Raw genomic sequence first — 25,011 nt, forward strand, 5'->3', positions numbered from 1 at the left:
TTTTCGTTGTTCTCCTCTCCTCTCCTTTCTATGCAAATTCACATCTGGGATAGGCCCCATGTGTTCTTTCCCCTCACTCAGTTCAGGCCCTGAAGATAGCTAACTCTCCACCTGAGGGCGGGCAGAAGGCCCCAGCTCTGCATCTGCCTCTGATCCTGCTTCCTCATCAGAGCCTTCCAAAGGCTCTGAAGCAGCCCAGGCTCCCCCTCAACCTCCTCCGCATCTGACTCTACTGCTAGCTCTTCTGGCAGCTAATGGGCCACAACAAACCCACAGAGCCTTAGACTAGCCACAGAGGAGGAGGAAAAGGAGCATAGAGTGAAAAATACAGAAAATCACAGTTGCAAGGAGCAGTTTGTAGAGGTTTCCTATAAGTGACCTCCACTGAGGATGGCGGACAGCCTGAATCCAGGAGAAATGAATTCTTATCTCTATAGTCACTTGTAAAAATTTTAGGGCCATTAGCCCTTATCTTTCTAAGCACTTGCACTTCATTGCTCTCTCTGTCCCACATTTCAGCTGGAAATTAACAGGCACATAAAGAGCCTGGCAATTGGATCCTTGATAACCTAGGAGCCACAGGAAAAGCTCATGCATCTTATACTGTGCTTGCCATTACTGTTATTAAGAATTGGGTTGAGCATCATAGGTCCAGCAACATGCTTGCAGTTCCTGGTAATTAAAGAGGCATAGATGACCATTCCTTCATTGCTCAAGAAAATTGCCAGGGACATCTTCAGGATGGAATAGAACAATGTCAAGATGGCAACCATGAAGGTGCAATCGAAGTTCTGCCTACTGTTTTGTACGTTTTCTGGGTAAAGCCTCGATTGTACCAAAATGGAAGTCATCTCAACTTTTTTGAGCATGCACTGTGGGTGTCAGGGTTCTGAGGGATGCCCTAATTAACTCATGAGCCTTGAGCCAAGTTTCAAAAGAAATTCAGTTATTTATTAGGAGCAACATGTCAGCATGTCAACTATCTGAGTGAAGTCAACTCTGTCACACATGATTTACGGTTCAACTGTGACCCTGCTCTCCCCCCTCATCCTAGAGTGTGTCATTAATCACATTGTCCAATGAGACACTTTAGTGGGCTGTTAACACACCTTTCAGGCCAGCTCCAGCAATCTGAGATCCAACCTTGAGAAAAGTATGCATGGAATATGCTTCTGAATTTGGCTGCTCAGTTTTCCCCCCTCCCTGCCCATGGCAACTTGAGATCAGATCATAAATGCTTTACGAGTTGACAGTGGGCATACCTAAACCTCTTGATTGGTTTGCACGGAATCCTACAAATTTACTCCCATCTCTTGGAGGCACGGTGAATTCTCGCCTTACTCTCCAGCTAAAACATGATTGTTTGTTCTGTGTTTCAATGTGCCATATGTCTTTCATGATGTAGAATTTCATATCAAAGGAAAAGGTAACAAGAAAGGAATGAGACAGGCAACCCACCTAAAATCAAACCCTCCCCGTGTTGACAGAGAGAAAAGGAGAAGCGGGCAAGGAAGGAAGTTTGTGAACATGACAGAACAGAAATTCAGTTACTTTTATGGCCTTCACATCAGCTTTGCACAAATGAAATAAGACATTGTAGCCCTGCAGGCATTCAACATTTTCAGCCTTGTGACTCAGCATTAATCCTAATCTGACGCACTGACCTCATGTTTAAATGATACCAACGTGTATCTTTACCCTTCTCCCTTCTGATGCTCCTCTCCCAAAAAAGCTTCCAAATCAAACAAGGCTGATGGCAAGGGAGGGAGGGAGGGAGGGAGGGAGGGAAGGAAGGAAGGAAGGAAGGAAGGAAGGAAGGAAGGAAGGAAGGAAGGAAGGAAGGAAGGAAGGATCTGATGCAATGTTTCCCAAGTTGGGAACCACCACAGACATGAGACTTTATTTGTCTAGTTGGGGATTATGGGAACTGAAATCCAACACAACTGGGCAAGCCCAAATTCAACAGACTACTCTAACACTGTGCTTCTTAATATTTTAACTCCTTGCACGCTTTCTGTACTTTGCAGAAGAATGCCTACACTGAAAAAGGAACACATTAGGTTAGACATCTGCTGTTCTTCTAGAACCCATTCCATGTGGCTCACTTTAGACACAACAAATGTTCTTGTTCCACACCAATTTAGCTGTTCTCCATGATGTTGTTCACATGTGTGCATTCTACATGCATCATCACTAGACTTCATCCTACCACGGTCACCTGAAAACCATGATGGAGCTAGACACCATGGAGGCATCTCTGCTTTGGATCTGAGGTTCATCTCAGGATGTTGGCTAATCATTCTCCTCCTGCCAAAGAAAAAGAAATCCTACAGTATTGTCCTTCAAAGAACAAAAGCTGCTTTGAGACATGGTGGTCCCAGAAGAGACAGATCTCTTGTCTCTTTCCTTGGGCTTTGAGGCTGATATAGATCTTTTAGTTGCAGCACTTAGGGACCTAAATTATGGAAAAAGGAAGAATGATGCTGAGTCCCGAAGGATCTCATCTTCTGCATCTCACATTAATAAAAGTTTTGGATAGCAAAATTTCCAAAGCCACAAGATGAAGACCGAAGACGACTTCCAGAGAATCAGAATTAGCGTAAAAATTGGGAGAATGCGGCTGTTATGGAAATCTGCATAATTTAACGTCTTTCCTTGAGCAAGCACCCTATTTTAAAAAACAGGATAGCTGTTTTTTAGGTGATTTATTTATTTTTATTTATTTTATTTATTTATTTTTAGGAGATTGCGGAGACTGAACTCAGGCTCCAACAACCAATCGCTTCCGCTGGAAAAGAGGCAGCAAGATGGAAAGTCACTCTCACTCGGCAGCCAGCAAGTTATACAACAGCAGCCATTTTCTGTTCTCACATTCGTTGTTTTTTTAAAGCATTGCAACTTACTGGTGTGTTTCCCCCCACTCCACCTCAGCTGCATCACCGACAGCAAATGAATGCGGGTGGTGGGGGGTGAGTCTGAATGCCTTATGTAACCCATTTAGAGAACTTGGGTGTTTGTATCTTTGTCTGCATTTTTGGGATCTATTTAGCAGCCAAGGCTGGCTGAAACCCAAGCTGACTTTGAAATCCCGGACTCCGTTGATATTGTGTTGCAAGCTGAATAAAGGCTTCCTTGTCCCGAAGATTTCAGTAGACAGTTGTGTTTGTATCTCAGGCGAAGCAAAGTTTTAATATGTATGCGCTTGGCTGATTTAAATGGAGTGCCTCTCCTCTCTTTAAATAAGAGTTTGTTCTAATTCTTTCTTGGACTTAATTTAGTGAAACAAATTCCCTAAACTGTTTTCTAAACAAGAGAGAGAACGAACAAAATTACTCTTTTATCTGAAAGTTGCTCTACATGCTTTAGCAAGAATAAAATATTGAGACTTAAGTTGCCAAGATTTTAGGATCCAATACAATGGTTTTATTCTCTCCCATGTAGGTCAAATATATATATATATATTTGTAAATGAATACACATATCACATTTCAAGTAAACATTTTCCAGGACATGACAAGTCAAAATCAGTAGTTGAGCAAGGTTATCACCAACACACTCCTTAGCAACCTTACAGAGCTCAATAAAACTTCCTCCTTGTTTTTGAAAAAGAATTTATGAAGTTCCTAGAACTGGAACAATCATGCATCTAAAGTGCAATTAATAAGGCAGCAACACGCTACGTTATACATTATCCCTATGCCTCCCCCCCCAGTTCTGCATATTGTTCTACATTTGGGCTACTCTCTCCCTAGATAATATCACTTTGATGCAAGACCTCTGAGAGGGACAGAAAAATAAGAATGTTTCTGGAGACCTACGTAGCTCCTTCCCACTCTCCAAAGCTTCGTTCTGTTGAAATTTGTTGAGACATCAGAGCACATCATTTCTCCTTGGGGCAGAGGTGTTTGGAGGTGACTGAGCCCGCTTATACAATAATGGCAACTGCAAAAGAGAATAACAGTCGGAAGGGAATTTGGGAGTCTTCTAGTCCAGGGTTCTCCAACCTTGGCAACTTTAAGACTTGTGGACTTCAGAGTTCCTCTGAAGAGCTCCAAATCTTGTTTTGGAGAATCACAAATATACTCAAGCTGTCCAATGCCAGATTGGTCTCTTGCTTTGGGGTCATATGGTGGTCAGTCCTAAAGTGTTTTAACATCTATTTTTGGGCTGGCTGTTTCAGCCTTTCTGCACTGTCTTGGGAGTCTTCTTCCTGGAGAACTTTTACTTAATTCCTTTCTTTTATTCCAATATGTACTTTTTCGACAAGTAGGTCAGATGGGTAACTCACTGAGTCTTCACAGCAAATCATCCTTACCCTCTGCAAATTCAATGTTTTCAGAGCTGACAGAAAGTTGGCTTCACTGACCATAGAAAATGTACAATTAGGATTCTGTGGTGGACCTCAATGCATCTTAGATGGCTTCTAGTACATTGGGAAGTGAATCAGATGTCTTTGCCACTGCAATTCACACAGGTGCTGTTTGGGTCCCCATCAGATATCTCAAATGTCTACTGGCTAGGCAGGCAGGGGATGATGATATTTGCAATCCCTATCTGGAGATTTCTAGTGGATGTTGTGTCCCACCAGTGGTCAGCAGAGCTGGCAGCAGATTCGGACAGTGAGGAGGTTGGGGAAGAACATGGGCCAGTCCTGGAGTCTGGGGAAGGCTCGGATGACGGCTCTGCATTGGAGGCAGAGAGAGGACCAAGGCCATCTGGTAGTTATTTGCTGCCTCTGGAGTCTGACATCAACAAGGCAGAAGAACAGCAGGAACCTGTTCCCGGTGTGCGCATGCGCAGAGCTGCCAGAAGGCAAGAACAATTAAGAAAACAGGGTCAACTTGGGAGTAAGGCTTGGAGATGATTGGCCCCTCCCATAAGACATAAAAGAGGAGCGAACAGAATGTGAGTTTTTGCAGGAAGCAATTTGTTCATCTGGTTGGTTCAAGCTTTGAAAAGTTCTGTCTGACTCTGTGCTAAGTTTGGCTTTGCTCTGCATTTGGCAATTAGGTCTGTGGTAGCATTCCCAGGGAGATAAAGTGGGTGTTTATCAACATTCCTCTGAAAGACTGTGGCAACTTGAGCAGACATCTGTCGGGAATCTTCACAGACTGTTTGTGAAGCCTTGCGGCCTGTTAATGACCATAATTTACAGCTATATAAATAAAAAAGGGGTTTTGGGACTAAGATTGTGATTTATGCTTTCTCTGCAAGCCTAGGTCAGAATAGTGGATTTCTATGTTAATGTAAAAACTGCAGCATAAAGCAAATAGGTCAGATCCATGGACTGTCCTACTGACCAGGGATGATAGGGAAAATAACTTATTTGGACCAGCTGGTGTTTATTGATTAATTTGTTGCTTGTTTTACTAGGCTTACGTCCTGTTCCACTTGAATACTGGCTCTGAGCATCTTATAGTACCATACATGTACATAGATTCATTTACAACAATAGAAATGACAGCCTGCTAACGAAATCATAAAACATTAGCGAAAATCCTGATGATGTATTCTACTTCTGTGGTTCAATGTGTACAGTGGCACAAGATCTGCTGAGTTCTCGTGCCCAAAAAGTGAACAAAAAGCCCTTTAAGCTCAATCGCAGTAACGAAAGGAGCATCGTAGCTGCAAGATGATCCATGAATGAATTGCAGCGTTCCCCGATCTTTAGCACCATTGCCAAGGACTTGGCATCAGAGCAGGCACTGAAGAAAAGGGGCACAAAGAGGGATTGGGAGGCAGTGTTTATGCCATCCGTTCTCTTTGTGAGGAGCAAAGTTATTCTCGGAAGGAGAAGAAGCTATCAGTTGCCAAAATGATGCCCTCCACACTCAAGCAGAAAGAGCTGCAGACTTGGGGAAGAACTTCATCATTTGCAAAAGTCGGGAGAGGAAACACCTTGAAAACCAAGCAACAGCAAGGAGGGGACCTCGGACAGGCAGGTGAGATCTGAATATGGAAGGCTGATTTGTTGTGGTGGAAAAATAGAGAGCTTGAGGTGGATAGGAATGGCATGGAATCCTTGGAGAAGACCTGCTAAGGTGGGCTGGGTGGCTCCACACTGCCACATTTCACTGCAAGTCTTGCAGGCCACATCCTTTGGTGACATTTGGGTTGGTTAAGAAAGAAATTAAGGATAGAACCAAGGAGAGTTTTTAGGACATCTCTTCCAAATTTTGATGCCTTGTTTTATTTCGTCTATATAAGTACAGACATTTGTGACAGAAGAAAATAATAAATAAATCCCTGCTGGTGTAAATCCTTCCTTCCTTCCCTTTTCTCTCCATCTCCTTCCTTCCCTTCTCTATCTTCTTTCTTTCTTTCTTCCTTCCCTTCCCTCTCCAACTCCTTCCTACCTTCCCTTTTCTCTCCATCCCCTTCCTTCCTCTCTCCCTCTTCCATGACCCTCCTCCTCTCCATTTTCCTTCCTTCCTTCCTTCCTTCCTTTTTCTCTCCATCTCCTTCCTTCCTTCCTTCCTCCCTCCCTCTTCCATGACCCTCCTTCTCTCCATTTTTCTTCCTTTCTTTCCTTCCTTTCTTTCCTTCCTTCCTTCCTTCCTTCCTTCCTTCCTTCCTTCCTTCCTTCCTTCCTTCCTCTCCAGATATTTTTGGTAACTGAATGTGGATGGAATTGGGTAAATGTAATTTTCAGTTTAGGAACATATCCTATGGATATTTACCATTGGCCAAAGTATGCTAATATGCAAAAATGGCTATTTCATAAGGCTGGATATTTACACCTTAACTGGTTTCTCAGCGGCCATAGCCAGGGGAAGAGAAGAAAGCAAAGAAGAGTTGCAGGGGGAAAAAAAACCTCAGAATAAAGGAGAACTGTTGGAGGAAAGAATTATGGGGAAACAAAGAAGGCAAATGACAATGTGGGTGAGAAAACAGACTCCAGTAGAAAAATATCTGGAAATATTAAAAACCAGGGAAATTAACATCTTCTCAATGAAGGCTACCTTGTAGGTATCTGGGCCTCACCAAAGGGGTGAAATCAAATTTCTTTCATCTGGTCATTCTCATCAGTAGCAATCTTATTTTAATTATTATAGCTTAACTTTTTAAGTGTACAAGCCCTCTTGTGTTTGATTTGTTACGTTTGTCTGTAAGTGTGCTAGCCTTTGGCCACATTGCAATTTGATTTGGGTATATTAGCTATATTCTCAAGTGCAACGGACCATAGAACAATAAGCCCTTATTAGACCAGGCTGAGGTTCTGGGAGAGAATGTTGCTTTAGAGGACTTGCTGTCGATGTTCTCTGAGTCCCAGCTCATCTATTGTCTGAGTTGCTTCCTGAAAGAAGGGGGAATTGTGGTTTCCATGGAAGGAGTGAGTTCATTTTAAGGGCTCATGTTACTTCTGAAGAAGCAGAGATTGTTCCCATTATTGCAATCTTCAAGCTATTCTCTCCGTCTGGCACTTGTCTGGTTTTCTTACCTGTTCCTCTGTAGACCCCAGAGAAGGTCATGGGGTGAGAGGGAGGTCTTCCTCCAGAAACTTCCTTCCGTATACAAAGTGCAGTTGTAGAGTTTTGACCTGCTTTTTTTCCCATTACCTTCTGGTTCTCTCTGGGCAACAGTTTACCTATTTATTCTTTTCTTGGTTTTATATTGTCTTGGGGAACTTATGTGTGAAATGCTGCAGTCTCGATGCTAGCTGAAGTTTCTGAGAAGCAGCTCCCTTATGGGGAGATAAAGACATGTTGCCTAGTTTGGATCAGAAAGATAATGAAGATAGTCAATCAAAACAGTCTTTTGAGTTTCCTTTGACATCGTATAGATTGACCAATGTGAGACAGCCATGGAAAACAGAATTGCAGAAAAAACAGTTACTGCCAACCTGCCTTTCATTGAGGACCTGTATACTACACGAGTCAAAATGTGGGCTATGAAAATATCTACAGACCCCTCACATCCTGGACATAAATTGTTTCAACTCCTATCCACAAAACGACGCTATAGAGCACTGCACACCAGAACAACTAGACACAAGGACAGTTTTTTTTCCTGAACGCCATCACTCTGCTAAAGAAATAATTCCCACAACACTGTCAAACTATTCACTAAGGCTGCATTACTATTACTATTAGTCTTCTCATTGTTCCTCATCATCCATCTCCTCCCACTTATGACTGCAGGATTGTAACTTTGTTGCTTGTAACCTAATGAGTTATATTGATATTGATTGTTTCCTGGTTGCTTATTTGTACCCGATGACTATCATTAAGTGTTGTACCTTATAAGTCTTGACGAATGTATCTTTTCATGTCTTTTTATGTACACTGAAAGCATCTGCACCAAAGACAGATTTGGTGTCCAATCACACTTGGCCAATAAAGCTATTCTATTCTATTCTATTCTATTCTATTCTATTCTAAAAGACTGGTAGAGAGACTGGTAAAGATGTTTAGCTTGAAGAGAAGAATAATAGGCAGAGCACTGTGATTGGTAGACTCAGATCTGTCTTCTCCTCTTCACCCCAATTCTCTCGTCTTCCTCAGTGGGTTACAAAATGCTTTGACCACACATGCATGGTTTCTGGCTAAGAAAATAAAACTGGGCAAGAGGTTACTTTCAAGGTTCCCTTGTCTAGCAGACTTTGCTGAGACATTTTAGCTGATTTGTCTTCCCTTTTTCTCATCTTTCCTTGTCAGGAACTGCAAATGACTGTCTAGCCTAGGGCTGCAATTATACTTTAAAAAAAAGCAAGGAGCAAACAGTTTTTAAGATACATCATATTCATTGCACAGAAGCCTGGCTCAAAGAAAGGTTGCAGAGTTCAAAAACCAAATATACAATCTCAACTCAAAGCACACACACAGGCTTTAACTTGATCTCGGGATATGAGGAAGTTTTAGCTAAGGGGGTTGAACTCGAAAACATAGATGAGAGATAAATAGAAAGATAGAGATATAGATGGGTGGATGGGTGGATGGATGGATGGATGGATGGATGGATGGATGGATAGATAGATAGATAGATAGATAGATAGATAGATAGATAGATAGATAGATAGATAGATAGATAGATAGATATAGAGATGCTGTAAATAGATAGCAATAGCACTTAGACTTGTATACCGCATCACAGTGCTTCACAGCCCTTTCTAAGTGGTTAGAATAGAATAGAATTCTTTATTGGTCATGTGATTGGACACACAAGGAATTTGGTGCAGATGCTCTCAGTGTACATAAAAGGAAAAGGAAAAGGAAAAAGAGAGGGAAAAATACATTCATCAAAAATCATAAGATTCAACACTTAGTGATAGTCATAGTATACTAAATAAGCAATCAAATCATACTAGGAAAGATTAGAACAATATAAATAGTAAAAATGCAAGCAACAGTTATAGTCGTAAGTGGGAAGAGATAGGTAATAAGAAGGATGAGAAGATTAATAGTAATAATAATGCAGACTTAGTAAATAGTTTGACAGTGTTGTGGGAATTCGTTGTTAAGCAGAGTGATGACATTTGGAGAAAAAACTGTCCTTCTGTCTAGTTGTTCTGGTGTGCAATGTCCAATAGCATCGTTTTGAGGGTAGGAGATGAAACAATTTAAGTCCAGGGTCTGTAGATGTTTTCACAGCCTCGTTTTGACTCATGCAGTCTACAAGTCCTCAATGGAAGGCAGGTTGTTAGCAATTGTGTTTTCTGCAGTTCTAATTATTCGTTGGAGTCTGTAGATAACAATAGCAATAGCACTTAGACTTATATGCTGCATCACAGTGTTTCATAGCACTCTCTAAGTGGCTTACATGTTGACCCCAACAATGTGGGCCCTCATTTTACTGACCTGGAAAGGATGGAAGGCTGAGTCAACCCTGAGCCTGTTGCGCCACCACAGAGAAAAAGGGTGGGAAGGGAGAGAGAGAGAATCATAGGGCTGGAAGGAATCTTGGAGTCTTGTAGTCCAACTCCCTGTTTAACGAAGACCGTAAATCCGTGATGGCGAACCTAAGGCACGCGGGCCACAGGTGGCATGTGGAGCCATACCTATGGGCATGCCACCATTGCCCTAGCTCACTCCAGTGTGCATGTGCACACTGGCCAGCTGATTTTCAGCTGGCCCGCCCACGCTGCCTTCCCTTCCCAGGAGTCTCTACGTGTTGCTAGGTAAGCTGGGAGGGCGTTTTTAGCCTCCGGAGGGCTTCCTGGGGGAAAGCCTCTGGAGCCTGGGGAGGGTGAAAAATGGGCCTACCAGAAGTCAGGAAATGGGCCATTCCTGGCCTCCAGAGGGCCTTGGGAGGCGGGGTAGACCATTGTAGCCCTCTCCAGACTCCAAGAAACTGCTGGAGCCTGAGGTGGGCAAAAAACAGACCTACCAAGCCCACCGGAAGCTGGGAAATGGGCTGTTTCCAGCCTCTGAAGAGCCTCCGGGGGGAGCAGGGGAGGCCGTTTCACCCTCCCCAGGCTCCAAGAAAGCCGCTGGAGTCTGGGGAGGGTGAAAAATGGGCCTACCAGAAGTCAGGAAATGGGCTGTTTCTGGGCTCTGGAGGGTTCAATGAGACCTGCTAGGCCCAAAACATGGCAAAGGGGTCGTGCATGCGTGTGTGGGGGAGCACGGGGGGTCATGTGCACATGCTCAGGAAGGGGCAGGGCCTGGGGGAATTGTATTATGGGTGTGGGCATGTACGTGCATGCTTTTGGCACCCGAGGGAAAAAAAGTTCCCCATTACTGGACAATTGTGCGATGGAGCACCCACAACTCAGGGAGACAAACGACTCCATTGATTAATGGTTCTTTCGGGAAATTCCTCCGTACTTCTAGGTTGGACCCCTCATGAACAAGAGTCAGCCAATTGGAGGAGGCGGAGGCGGTTGTGACTGTTGCCTAGTAGCATTGATCAAACCTCTACTTGCATGGGCTAGTAATCATATTGCACCAACTGCTACAGATTCATTGATTCTTGCTCTCTGAACCATCATCCTTTGAACAGATTGGTTCCCATGGATTATGTTGATGATGGAGGAGCACTAACCAAGTCTGCCTTCTCCCATCAGAGCTACAACCTGCTAGCAACTAGGTGTAGCACCACCTCTCTTAGAGAATCGGCAAATCTCTTTTACAAATGTGGCTGTGCATTGCATTTTGTAAACATCCATGCTATAAATGAACACATCAATATTAATGACTTTCTGAGCAAAGAGAAATAAATGATTAGCTATCTGGAATTCATTTTGCACCTCATTAGTTTTTCCAAATCCTTTCATTTGTGGGTTTGCATTTTCAAAGCAAGATTGTTTTATTATAATTAACGTATTGATGATCTTTCCATATTATCTTGGTAAATGTCTACACAATAGAATTAAGGCACTGATTACTTTTTACAACTGTTACTTTGATTTCATATAAATTTGAGTTATCATATCTGGGGTGCAGAAATCCTGGCAATTGGTAGGTGGCAGCAAAGATATCCAGAAAGCTGCTTGTTTATACAGATTTTTTCAACCTGGATCTAATTTTGTGGAAGAATTAAAACATAGATGTGGATTTAATTTTCACATCGGTGGAAATTAAAATCACTTTCCTTTGGACTGGATCATGCCTGGATTGGATAGATAACAATTAGATCCTTTTTTTTTTTAGTGATCACTTGCAGTTTTTGAGAAAAGGGAACATTTAACTATAGAGAACAGTTAAGTAATATGCCCAGCTTCAGAATCCAGTTCTAAAGAGTTTTGCCCTTCTTGGGAAAAGATGCTAATGTTGCTTTGACACATTCAGTGAAAAACACCCTGGTTGTGTAGTTGTTTGATGTAACATGGCAGACACCATGGCTCGTATCTCAAAACTGCTAGACTGAGGAATGCATCTTTCATGGATAACCAGAGCTGCTAATTAATGGAAGCTTTTTTTAAAAAGACAGTTAAAAGAATCATTTTAACTGATTATTTAATTCAGCAGAAAATTATATTGATCTAGGCAATATTTTGAGATTATTTAATGGAGTTATGGTTAAATGACAATAAATCCTTTACTGTATGGGGAAATCTTATTAAATTCTGTATCTAGAAATCTATGCATAAATTGCTTTCAGCAATGAATTGTCTTTAAGCGGGAAAAGCACCAAGGAAACCACTGATAAATAATATCCTATGTTCTAGAGGTTTCTGAATATTTTGAGGGTCCCTCCAAGGAATGCGGTGGCTCAGTGGCTAAGACTCTGAGCTTGTCAATCAGAAAGATCGGCAGTTCGGTGGTTCGAATCCCTAATGTTGTGTAATGGAGTGAGCTCCTGTTACTTGTCCCAGCTTCTGCTAACCTAGCAGTTTGAAAGCATATAAAAATGGAAGTAGAAAAATAGGGACCACCTTTGATGAGAAGGTAACAGCATTCCATGCACCTTCGGCATTTAGTCATGCCAGCCACATGACCACAGAGACGTCTTCGGACAGCGCTGGCTCTTCGGCTTTGGAACGGAGATGAGCACTGCCCCCTAGAGTCGGGAACAACTAGCACATGTGTTTGAGGGGAACGTTTACCTTTACCTCCAAGGAAAAGATCAATAGTGGGGCATACCAACATGAGCAATAAAACCCAGGACATTCACTAGATGGTAGCAAAGAAGCATTGAAAACTCCAATTCCAAATTTGGAGTTTTTTCTTTCTTTTAAAGAGCTTTTGATGAATGAGATGTGAGGTGAAATCCATCTGTGCTGTTGAGAAAGAAGCTCCCTTTGAATCGAATTCAATATTTTAGTATTGCTTTATGCATTTGGAAGCTGTGGAAACATCTAATGAACTTGGGCAGATCATAGAATTTTATCAGTCTTTGCCCTGCTCAGACCTCAGATGGAGGACCGCTTGGGAACTTCAGAACTAGAGTAGAAATTAGGAAAGAAAAGTCACTTTTAGAAGTTTCCCAAGAGAAGGGCAATCACCAGGAGTCACGACTGAATGTGTGGATCCATAGATTGTTTCGAACACTGTGGAGAACATGCACCTACACAATATGTGCTCACTCCAACATGCTTTTAGGTTCACACATTTGCTAAACTGGGCTTTGTTGGGCAACACACAATGCCTGGATTCACACACTCAAAAAGAAACCATGGTGAATCAGGGCACATGAAAGCCAGCTGGGTGACTTTGGGTCAATCACCAGGAGATGGTGAGTTCCAGTTCCACCTTAGACATGAAAGCCAGCTGGGTGACTTTGGGTCAGTCACTGAGAGATGGTGAGTTCTAGTTCCTCCTTAGACATGAAAGCCAGCTGGGTGACTTTGGATCAATCACTAGGAGACACTGAATTCTAGTTCTACCTTAGACATGAAAGCCAGCTGGGTGACTTTGGGTCAATCACCAGGAGATGGTGAGTTCCAGTTCCACCTTAGACATGAAAGCCAGCTGGGTGACTTTGGGTCAGTCACTGAGAGATGGTGAGTTCTAGTTCCTCCTTAGACATGAAAGCCAGCTAGGTGACTTTGGATCAATCACTAGGAGACATTGAATTCTAGTTCTACCTTAGACATGAAAGCCAGCTGGGTGACTTTGGGTCAATCACCAGGAGATGGTGAGTTCCAGTTCCACCTTAGACATGAAAGCCGGCTGGGTGACTTTGGGTCAATCACCAGGAGACACTGAGTTCTGGTTCTACCTTAGACATGAAAGCCAGCTGGGTGACTTTGGGTCAGTCACTGAGAGATGGTGAGTTCTAGTTCCTCCTTAGACATGAAAGCCAGCTGGGTGGCTTTGGATCAATCACTAGGAGACATTGAGTTCTAGTTCTACCTTAAACATGAAAGCCAGCTGGGTGACTTTGGGTCAGTCACTGGGAGATGGTGAGTTCTAGTTCCTCCTTAGACATGAAAGCCAGATGGGTGGCTTTGGGTCAATCACCAGGAGATGGTGAGTTCCAGTTCCACCTTAGACATGAAAGCCAGCTGGGTGGCTTTGGGTCAGTCACTGGGCGACATTGTGTTCTAGTTCTACTTTAGACATGAAAGCCGGCTGGGTGACTTTGGGTCAATCACTAGGAGACACTGAGTTCTGGTTCTACCTTAGACATGAAAGCCAGCTGGGTGACTTTGGGTCAGTCACTGAGAGATGGTGAGTTCTAGTTCCTCCTTAGACATGAAAGCCAGCTGGGTGGCTTTGGGTCAGTCACTGGGAGATGGTGAGTTCTAGTTCCACCTTAGACATGAAAGCCAGCTGGGTGACTTTGGGCCAGTCACTCTTCAACACACACCGAACCCACCTCAAAGGGTTGTTATTGAGAGGAAAAGAGGAGGAGGAAGGAGTGTTAAGTATGTACACTGCCTTGAGTTATTTATGAAAATAATAAAGGAGGGACAAAAATAGTCTTTAAAAATGTGGTTGAATTGATGGCTCAGCTTTCGTTCTGCGTACCAGATTCAAATTTCAAGGCACCCATGGTTGTCTACTTCCTGTTTTTATGGATTTCAGATTTCCTCTCTTTTCTTAGACTTGTGAAAGAAGACTTTGGCAGATGGCAAATATAGGGATAAATTTAATATTGTGTTAATTGTATCACTTCTCCTCACTTTTACTCATTGCTCCAGTTGTCTGCCACACCAGGGGAATTCTTATCAGTCTGCAACAGCACCGATACTATCTGAGCTGCTATATTAACTCTTTCTTAATTTAGATTACAAAGCATACAGTGAAATGTTTCATCTCATCCGATCTGGAATAAACAAACACAAAATGTTTCTTATGTTGTGAGTGCGGTTACTATCCAGTGTTCATTCTAAGTTTTCAGACTGTATCCGTTTTCTATCCATGTGAAGATTCCTAAGGAATCTAATGCTAAGGCTAAGGATATTTTGAATCAGTGCTCAGAAAGTATTAATCTGTGAGTACTACTTTTATATTTGGTTTTGGTCTTACAAATAATTTCATTTTATCCATCTTTGTAGTTTTTATATTGGTCAAATGCTAAAAGCACAGGGCCTGGTTACTTTAACCACTACACCCTAATTCTGTCCAATGAGATTTTTTCCAAGTGATTTTTCTGGTCCTCCCCCCAGAAGAAGGGAGGAGCTATTTTGCAGTTTGGGACCTGACCAGATATGGCTTCCGATCACACAGGAAGAAAAATGGATCTTTTTGATGATCAACTGACCACAGTGGTCTTCCCTTGTGCCAGCTATTTAGGCTGGGATAGAATAGCATAACAGAGTCAGAAGGGACCTTGGAGGTCTTCTAGTCCAACTCCCTGCTTAGGAAGGAAACCCTATACCATTTCAGACAGATGGCTATCCAACATCTTCTTAAAGACTTCCAGTGTTGGGGCATTCACAACTTCTGGAGGCAAGCTGTTCCACTGATTAATTGTCCTCACTGTCAGGAAATTTCTCCTCAGTTCTAAGTTGCTTCTCTCCTTGATTAGTTTCCACCCATTGCTTCTTGTTCTGCCCTCAAGTGCCTTGGAGAATAGTTTGACTCCCTCTTCTTTGTGGCAACCCCTGAGATATTGGAACACTGCTATCATGTCTCCCCTAGTCCTTCTTTTCATTAAACTAGAGCAGGAGTCTGCAACCTTAAACACTCAAAGAGCCATTTGGACCCGTTTCCCACAGAAAGGAAAACACTGGGAGCCACAAAACCTTTCTCATGCCTCACTATTTCCTGAGCACCCACTAAACTAACATATGTAGGTGAATTAAACATTCTGTTTTCTTCTGAAACATTTCTTTGCTTGGATTTATCCATGGTTGGCCTACCAGGGGTCAAAAAGCTCAATAAATTGAGTGCCGGTGAGTGTCACACATTGGCAGTTGTGATGCATATTTTGAGTGACAGGGAACCGTAGCAGAGGAATGAAAGAGCCACATGCGGCTCCAGAGCTGCACTTTGCTGACCCCTGAACGAGACATACCCAGTTCCTGCAACCGTTCTTCATATGTTTTAGCTTCCAGTCCCCTAATCATCTTTGTTGCTCTTCTCTGCACTCTTTCTAGAGTCTCCACATCTTTTTTACATCGTGGCGACCAGAACTGAATGCAGTATTCCAAGTGTGGCCTTACCAAGGCCTTATAAAGTGGTATTAACACTTCACGTGATCTTGATTCTATCCCTCTGTTTATGCAGCCTAGAACTGTGTTGGCTTTTTTGGCAGCTGCTGCACACTGCTGGCTCATATTTAAATGGTTGTCCACTAGGACTCCAAGATCCCTTTCACAGTTACTACTATTGAGCATATACTGTATTTGTGTATTTGGTTTTTCTTATCTAAATGTAGAATCTTACTTTTTTCACCATTGTGAATTGATGGTTCATCATGTATGGAGACCTTAGTGCCAACGGTCCTTGTGTCCATTGCAAGAGAGAGAAGGAGGGGTCCCTGTAAGTGGAAAACCTTTTTGCTGCAGCCAAATACAGTATAGATGGTACTTGTCATTCAGGACCCCCTTTGACTCTTTAGATTAATTCATTTTCTGTACAGAAATGAAGCCACAGCTACTAATAATGTTCTAATAGACATAGTAAAAAAAGCCGTTGTGATGCAGTTGTTAGAGTTCAGTATTGCTACCAACTGCCAGCAGTTCGATTCACACCGGCTCTAGATTGACTCATCCTTCCATCCTTCCAAGGTCAGTAAAATAAGGACCCAGATTGTTGGGGTCAATATGTAAATCACTTAGAGAGGGCCGTAAAGCACTATGATATGAGCCAGCAGTGGCATCCAAAAAAGTCAATGCAATTCTAAGTTGCATTAACAGAGGGATAGAATCAAGATCAAGGGTGGCTCCAAAAGCACTCTATGAAGCCACTCTTAAAGTACTGAATCCAGCTTTAGTCACCACACCATAAAAAGATGTTGAGATTCTAGAAAGAGTGCAGAGGAGAGCAACCAGATGATGAGGGGACCAGAGGCTAAAACATATGATGAATGGTTGCAGGTACTGGGCATGGCTAGTCTAGTGAAGAGAAGAACCAGGGGAGACATGAGAGCAGTCTTCCAATATTTGAGGGGCTGCCACAGAAAGGAGGCGGTGAACCTATTTTCCTAGGCACCTGAAGGCCAGACAAGGAATAACCGATGGAATCTGAACAAGGAGAGATTCAACCTAGAAATAAGGAGGAACTTTCTGTCAGTGGGAACAATCAACCAATGAAACAGAAGTTGCCCCTGGAAGTTGTGGGAGTTTCATCACTGGAAGTTTTCAAAAAGAGACTGGATTGCCATCTGTCAGAAATGGTGTAGAGTCTCTTGCTTGGATGGGAGGTTGGACTAGATGATCTACAAGGTCCCTTCCAACTCTCTTAATCTAATTAGTGGTATATAAGTCTAAGTGCTATTGCTATTTTCCATCTCCAGATCCAAGTGGCCTTGAAATTCTTTTCCAGGATGGTTGCTTCCTCCTCCTCCTCTTCCCTTCCTCTTCTCTCTTCTCCTTCTCCTTCCCTTTTCTTTTTCTTGATAGATGGTGTGATGTATTGAGAAGGCAAATAAAAAACATATTAAACAATCCAAAACTTGTCCCTCCGTGTGTAACGAAAGCCTCTGACAAATCCCTGGCACCCCCACCCTTTCTATTTTCATCCCTGTCCTAGAGGCAAATGGAAAGTGCACCAAGGTCACTCAACAATTCCTATATTACAGCTGAGCAGTCACTGCCTCACACAAGGCATTTGCACAGCTTGATTAGAGCTTGAACTATCCTGGCTTCTGGATGGCTCAGAATCCATCCCTCTTCCAAGTATTTTCCCAGTCATAACAGATCGGTGTAAAATGTTGACAACAGCATCTCAATCAAGCTATTTTTAGCAAGGCAATATTCCTACCAAGCTGCTTCATATTAGTCAGATGTAAATACCATCCTTCTGTTCATCCTATACTACCTAATATAAATGCCTTTAAACCATTATATTCCTCCCAGAGTAATGCTTTTGTTCCTTAAACACTTCCCAGAGTCATTAATTTGAGGTTTTTTATAGAAGAGCTCTTCTTTCAATTGTGCACTTATGTTTTCTTGACTAATTGCTTATTTCACAGTTGTCACCTTTATTTTATCAAGCCTTTCATCCAGTTCCAAAATAGTTGCCATTCAGAGGTATTATCTGTTCCCTTTCTTTCTACTGGCAATATAAAATCTCCTTCAAGCCCAACCCAGTTTTCATGCCAATAGAGGTTTTACTGATTCCTTCCTCTTGGTAATTCTTTTTAAGGTCAATCCTGATTCCATTTTGCCATAGAATGACAGGCAAAAAGAATTAACAGAGGAACCCACTTCTCAGACCTCACTTCTCACCCAACAAGTGTTCTGGCCTTTGTAATCTCTTTCTGCATCATTATATGTATTGTTAAAAGGGACATGGTGGCTCAGTGGCTAAGATGCTGAGCTTGTCAATCAGAAAGGTCGGCAGTTCGGCGGTTAGAATCCCTAGTGCCGTGTAACGGAGTGAGCTCCCTTTACTTGTCCCAGCTTCTGCCAACCTAGCAATTTGAAAACATGTAAAAAATGCAAATAGAAAAAATAGGAATCACCTTTGGTGGGAAGATAACAGCGTGCTGTGCCCCTTCGGTGTTTAGTCATGCCGGTCACATGACCACAGAGACATCTTTGGGTAGCACTGGCTCTTTGGCTTTGAAACGGAGATGAGCACCACCCCCTAGAGTCAAAATGTCTAGCACATATGTGCGAGGGTAACCTTTACCTTTCTATATGTATAGTTATAATCTCTGATTATGGATTTGTGTTGGATTTTGCTGAAGACTCTCGTATGAAATCCGTGAAGCAATAGACTTTCTAGTAACATCTTCCAGCTTCAGCAGACCAGGACTTCTGTATTATTTGCAGTTTGTTGGGAAACAATGGATATGTCAAGGTGCCAAATACCATCCAAAATTAAATCAGAGTCCGAGGCAAAGTATTGCTCAAAATTCCAATTTATTAAGAGAGCCATGTTGGCACATCTGGGAAAACCCGAATCTGAAAGCTTCCTGGTTTTCCCCACCCAGTTGAAAGTTCAAGATCTTGACCCCACACCCACAAGTCCATCACATGGTCCAATCTCCCACTGCCATGCTGGCAGCTTCCACCCATCCAGTTCTGGTCAGGTGCAGAGGTGACCTTGGCTTTCTAGAAAGAATTTTGTTATGGCTACATAGCATCTCACTCCTGCAATCCCCACTCCCATTTTCTCACAATAGAAAATGCATAGTAGAATAATAGAAAGTGTGGCAGACCTGAGATCCACAAGAAAATATGGCTGCAGGCCTGACAGGATGGCCCCTTCTTGTGTTCATAGAAATTCAGCTGTAATGACATGAAAGAGATTATTATTTCAGAAGGTAGAAACCTGGATAAATCCCACTGTTGGAAAACCCAAACTGGAGCTTTCAGTGGCTACAAGTTTAATTCATAGGCAGTCAGAATAAGCCTCATGACATCATTTGTGTGAAGACCTCAGAGCATGCAAAGCATCCTTGTTAATTTGCCCATTTTCCAGGCATTGGTACTAACTGATCATAGCCAAAAGCATGTTTTCTTTCTTCCTACAGAATGGACCAGAATAGGAAATATAACTCTGACATTCACTTCTGCAACTATACTTGATATAAAGTCTAACAGAAAGTTTACGGGAAATGTGAACATGACGAGAATCACCACCAGATGGGTTTATAACTGGCTGTTATACCATACTCAGTGAGTTGTCCTTAATGGTATTACCTCTATATGAAGGAAAATAAGCAGTGGGGTACCACAAGATTCCATCTTAGGCCCAGGACTCTTCAATATCTTCATAAATGACTTAGATGAGGGAATAGAAGGGCAACTCATCAAATTAGCAGATGGCACTAAGCTAGGAAGAATAACCATCATCCGAGAAGACAAGCTCAGGATCCAAAAAGATCTTGACAGACTGGAACAATGGGCCCTATCCAACATGAAATTTAATGTGGAGAAAGGCAAGGTTTACACCTGGGTAGGTAAAACCAAAGATACAAATACAGATTAGGCAACACCTGGCTCAAAAACAGTAACTGTGAGGTGGACCTTGGGGTCTTAGTAGATGATCATGAACCAGCAGTGTGAAGCTGCTGCCGCCAAAACAGCTAATACAGTTCTGGGTTGTATAACTATAGGCATAGAATCAAAATCACATGAAGTATTAGTACCATTTTATAAATCTTTAGTAAGACTATGCCTCGAATACTGAATCCAGTTTTGGTCACCACAATAAAAAAAGATGTTGAGACTTTGGAAAAAATGCGAAAAGAGCAACTAAGATGATTAAGTTCCACCCTGAATTAAGGAGGCGAGGATCTTGGCATTCCTTGTAGCATACTTCTGAAGACAAGCAAAATAAAACCTGAAGCATATTCTAATAAAAACACTTTAATATAAAAGAAAATAAAAATACAAAACTTGCTAACCCAATTAACTACATTTTGGCAAAGTTATGTGCCTGCGTCCTTCGGCAGGCGAACAGAAGATCAGAAAAATAAAATAAAGGAATGTGTGACGTATTATGTGACATGCGCACTAATCATTGTCAGATAAGAAATAGTTCATTCTGCTGTATAGCTCAGAACATAAGCACAAGCTGGCAAACCAATTAACGCAGTGACAAAAAACATACCAAGAATGGCTGCAGGGATTGGGTATGGCCAGTCTAGAGCAAAGAAGGACTAGGGGTGACATGATAGCAGTGTTCCAGTATTTGAAGGGCTGTCACAAAGAAGAGGGGGGCAATTTATTCTCCAAAGCACCTGAAGGCAGGACAAGAAACAATGGATGGAAACTAATTAAGGAGAGAAACAACCTAGAACAAAGGAGAAATTTCCTAACAGTGAGGACAATTAACCAGTGGAACAGCTTGCTTTCAGAAGTTGTAGGTGCTTCATCACTGGAGGTTTTTAAGAAAAGACTGGACAACTACCTATCTGAAATGGTATAGGCCGGGTCTCCTGCTTGAACAGGGGATTGGACTAATAGGTCCCTTCCAGCTCTATTCTGATTGATTGATAACCATGAATAGATCAAAAGGGATCTTTTACAGCAGGACTTCTAAGCTGTAATGTTGTATGACTTGCAAATATAAAACCAAGCATTGCTGTCTTGTTAATACTAACCTGTTGAGACCTGAAACTTGAAAATAAGGCTTAGTTTGGCTTGGTAGATATCAAGAATTGGGTAGACATGCATTACTCAGCAATCAAATAAAGTAAGTCAAACTTCCCAAAAAAACAGCAGCTGTACTCCAGCATAAGTCCGTGGGTCTGGCATCTTGAATGCTTGGAAAAAGACAATCTTGCAACCATGAAAACAAGGAATTAAGGATGCTATGTGTTAAGTTCCAATAAAATCTATAGGATTTACCTATCCAAAACCGATGTGTCATCTGTGAAGACCTCTAATTAGCCCAGATAGTTAACAAATGAGAGTCTGCAGATACAGAATTACACATATTTCTTACTTCTATTTTCTGTCCATTAGAAGTCATAATATTAAACTGTTTTAGAGAGTACCCACATGAAAAAGTATTACATTTTGCATTCAGGTTTTCTAAATTACGATTTATGACCAAACGTTTTTGATTATTGCTTATTGTTCAGGACTCTGGAAAGACATTCCGTATTGCTGTTTTCCTCTGGGACTACTGGTTCTGCTAGCATCCATTGACAAGTCTAACACAATTATTTTATCTCGCCTGAACACAGGATTAGCCCAGTTTTCCAATCATGCCATGCATCCTGGAAAATAGCATGAACTCTGGTGAACTCTGGGCTCCCTTTGAAAACAAACAAACCAGAACAATAGGAATTTCCCCCTCTATTTTCTCATGTTATTGACCTCAAAAATATAATGAATAAGGTATCTAAGGGAAGGTTTATCTTGAAACTAAAAAAAAAATACTGGCCCTAATATTATTATTATTTTTTTAAAAAACTGGTATGTTGGAGCTTTATTGCATCGGGCCAAATTTAAAGCTCCAACATACCAGGTTTTTAAAAAAATTAATATTAGGGCCAGTATTTGCAAGCTTTTTAATGTCTTGAGTACTTGCTTAATGATATGTGAGGGCTGGTGACTAATAATTGTAGAACATGATTGTACACCTGACCAGCATTAGAAGGGAAAAGCATGTGTTGGTTATGTTATATAATTATCTAATATTATTATTAATTAATACATTGATTAGAATAAAAAGGGAGGCATGAACTATATTTCACTGTGCAGATTTATTCTATAGAAATCAGCTGTGCTTTAAAGACCAGCAAAGTTGGTCTACTTGTTTCTGCTTGACCATTTGTAAATATGTTCCTCTGGTTCTCATCTAACCCTAATCCAGAGAGATGCATTTTAGAATCATTCCTCTTTAAGCTGTGTGTATGGTTTTTTTAATCGACATGCCACAGATGTGTATAAAAGCAAAATGACATTTCAAAACCAACACTATCCTTTCAAAACTTGGCCCAGAAGACAGAGGTCATTTAGTTAGGTCCTCCATCGGATAATTGTATGGGTAATTCCAAGACAAAACTGGAAGACAAGACAAGAAGCAATGGATGGAAACCAATTAAGGAAAGAAGCAACCTGGAACTAAGGAGAAATTTCCTGATCTTGAAATCAATCGACCAGTGGAACAGGTTGCGTTCAGAAATTGTGGGTGCTCCAACACTGAGGCTTTTAAGAAGAGACTAGGCAGTCATTTGTCTTCAATGATTTAGAATCTCTGATTGAGCAGAAGGTTGGACTAGGCAGCCTCAAAAGTCCCTTCCAATTCTGTTACTTTGATATTCTGTCTTAGCTAGGACTCTTCCCTCAAGAAGGTCCACCTCATACTTGATATATTTCCAGCATCAAGGAGACACGATTGCCATCGTAGATTTTACCATTTAACTTTTGAATGATGGTAATCATTAGGCTTTTCACTGCATTTATTCCTTGTAATAATGTTTCTGAACACTGCATTTTCCTTTATTCAGTTAATTTCATGTAATACTACAGGAGTAAAAAAAAGCAGCTGACAAATAATGTGCAAGATCAAATGATTGACTTACAAAACAAGATTTACAAAACACCACACTGGTTCCACTCCTAAGGGAAGAATTGCTAGTGAAAGATGCCAAATATATCTATTGGAAATTAATTGCTCTTTGCTAGAAAATGGATCAAAACCAACTCACTTCAGTGGTGTCTACAATTCAGCTGGTATTAGCACAACTGAGCTCTGATCAGTATTTAAACCAGGATTCTAAGGTAAAAATGCTCCATATTGTTGTCATCCACAAATTCACATAATGTTCTGACCTAGGCTTTACAAAATCACGAAGCAGACTCCTTGTCCCAACAAAACTCCTTTTTATTAAGCTAATGTGAATTCCTCTCATTCACATCCAGCAAAGTCCCAGCAAACAGACTTTCAAGGGTGAATTTACAACCACAGACCTTATCAGGCTTGGAGAACTGCCAGGCTGATCTCTTCCAAATGCAACTCTGTACAAGAAAATACTTGGCAAGGAGTCTCTGAGAGTCACGAACTAATTAAGCAAACTAATTGTCTCCTGCAAACTGCACTCTCCTTTCACTCCTCTTTATTCCCTATGGGAGGGGCCATTCACCATCCACCTGTGCCTTTCCCTATGGAGGTGGTCCTTGTTCCTTAACTGTTCCCTTCTCCTGGCAGCTCTGCACATGCGCACATCAGGAACAGGCTCCAGCTGTTCTTCTGCCCCACTGATCTCCGACTCCGAAGGCAGCTGATAACTGTTGGACAGCCCTGCACTCATCAGAGCCTTCCCCAAATTCCGGGACTGGCCCAGGTTCCTCCCCAACCTCCTCACTGTCTGAGTCTGCCACCAGCTCCACTGGCCGCTGGCAGGCCACAACACACAGCTTCATTTTAGAATCAGTCATCTTTGACCTGCATGTATTGATTTTTAATCAGGAGACTAAAATATTGCATCGTGGGTGAATATCTATTTATGTTTTTAGTGGTCACTCTTTATTTGTGCTCTTTTGTCCTTGAAATTTCTCCTAGAATTCTATCATTGCTTTTCTTCAATGCAAGCCATAAATAAGTAGCTTTGAAACCGGAGATGCATTGTCCACAAAAGAATGTAAGAATCAACACAACCTTTCCTTGCAATCATATTCTGCTGCTTGCACACCTCCTGTTTTGTAATGCAATATATTAAGATATGCAAATTCCAGTCAAATCTATAGTCATATGATTTGCATAGTAATGCATCTGTCACAGTTGTTTATGTTTATGTTCTTGAGTATGTTCTTAATTTTTTTGTGGGGGATTTTCTTAGCTTTATTCTTCCTTAGCTTTCCCACAGTCACTGTCTTTGACATTTCTTCAGATTCATGGATTAATTTGTGCTTGTAAGCTTTATAGATAATCATCTGACATATTATTTATCTGATTTTCAGTTCTGGATTTGATGCGTTTTCCACAAAGATTCATCCAGGCAGTTCTGAAAACATTGATGCATGGAGATGGAAATAGCTTATCCTAAACACCATTGGTGGGCATGGGATGGCTTGATGGGCGTGGCTTGGTAGGCATGGCAGGGGAAGGATACTACAAAATCCCCATTTCCTCCCGATCATCTGGGACTCGGGAGGCAGAGAATAGATGGGGGCAGGGCCAGTCAGAGGTGGTATTTACCAGTTCTTCGAACTACTCAAAATGTCCGCTACTAGTTCTCCAGAATTGGTCAGAACCTGCTGAATACCACCTCTGCATCATGCCATCCATGGGAATCAGAGATAGGGGAAATTTTGAGTAGTTTGGAGAACTGGCAAATACCACCTCTGGCTGGCTCCACTATTCTCTGTCTTCTGAGTCATAGCTGATCAAAGTCATAGATGATCAACTGGGTCTTTTTCTGTTGCCCTGCACAGGAGAATGGAGCTGGAAAGCAGGTTAGTGGGGTGGGGAGGGAATGGGGATTTTACAGTATCCTTCCCCTGCCACACCCACAAAGCCGCACCCACAAAGCTACATCACCTACAGAACTGGTATTAAAAACAATTGAATTCCACCACTGCTGGGAATCCTGAGATCATTCTTTTGGCCA

The 25,011-nt window shown here is 41.8% G+C and overlaps 1 protein-coding gene across 1 annotated transcript in view; it reads left to right on the forward strand.

Annotated features, from left to right (window-relative positions):
• The first annotated feature begins 5,744 nt into the window (after positions 1-5,744).
• The window catches only part of PHYHIPL (phytanoyl-CoA 2-hydroxylase interacting protein like), a 71,159-nt gene continuing 51,892 nt past the window's right edge, over positions 5,745-25,011 (forward strand). Inside the window, exon 1 of the mRNA XM_081954548.1 lies at positions 5,745-5,942. Within this exon, the coding sequence (XP_081810674.1) occupies positions 5,816-5,942 (127 nt within the window). The 5' untranslated portion in view covers positions 5,745-5,815. The remainder of the gene's footprint in view (positions 5,943-25,011) is intronic.

This window comes from Natrix helvetica (assembly GCF_964273705.1).
Source record: "Natrix helvetica genome assembly, chromosome: 5".
NCBI classification, from domain to species: Eukaryota; Metazoa; Chordata; class Lepidosauria; order Squamata; family Natricidae; genus Natrix; species Natrix helvetica.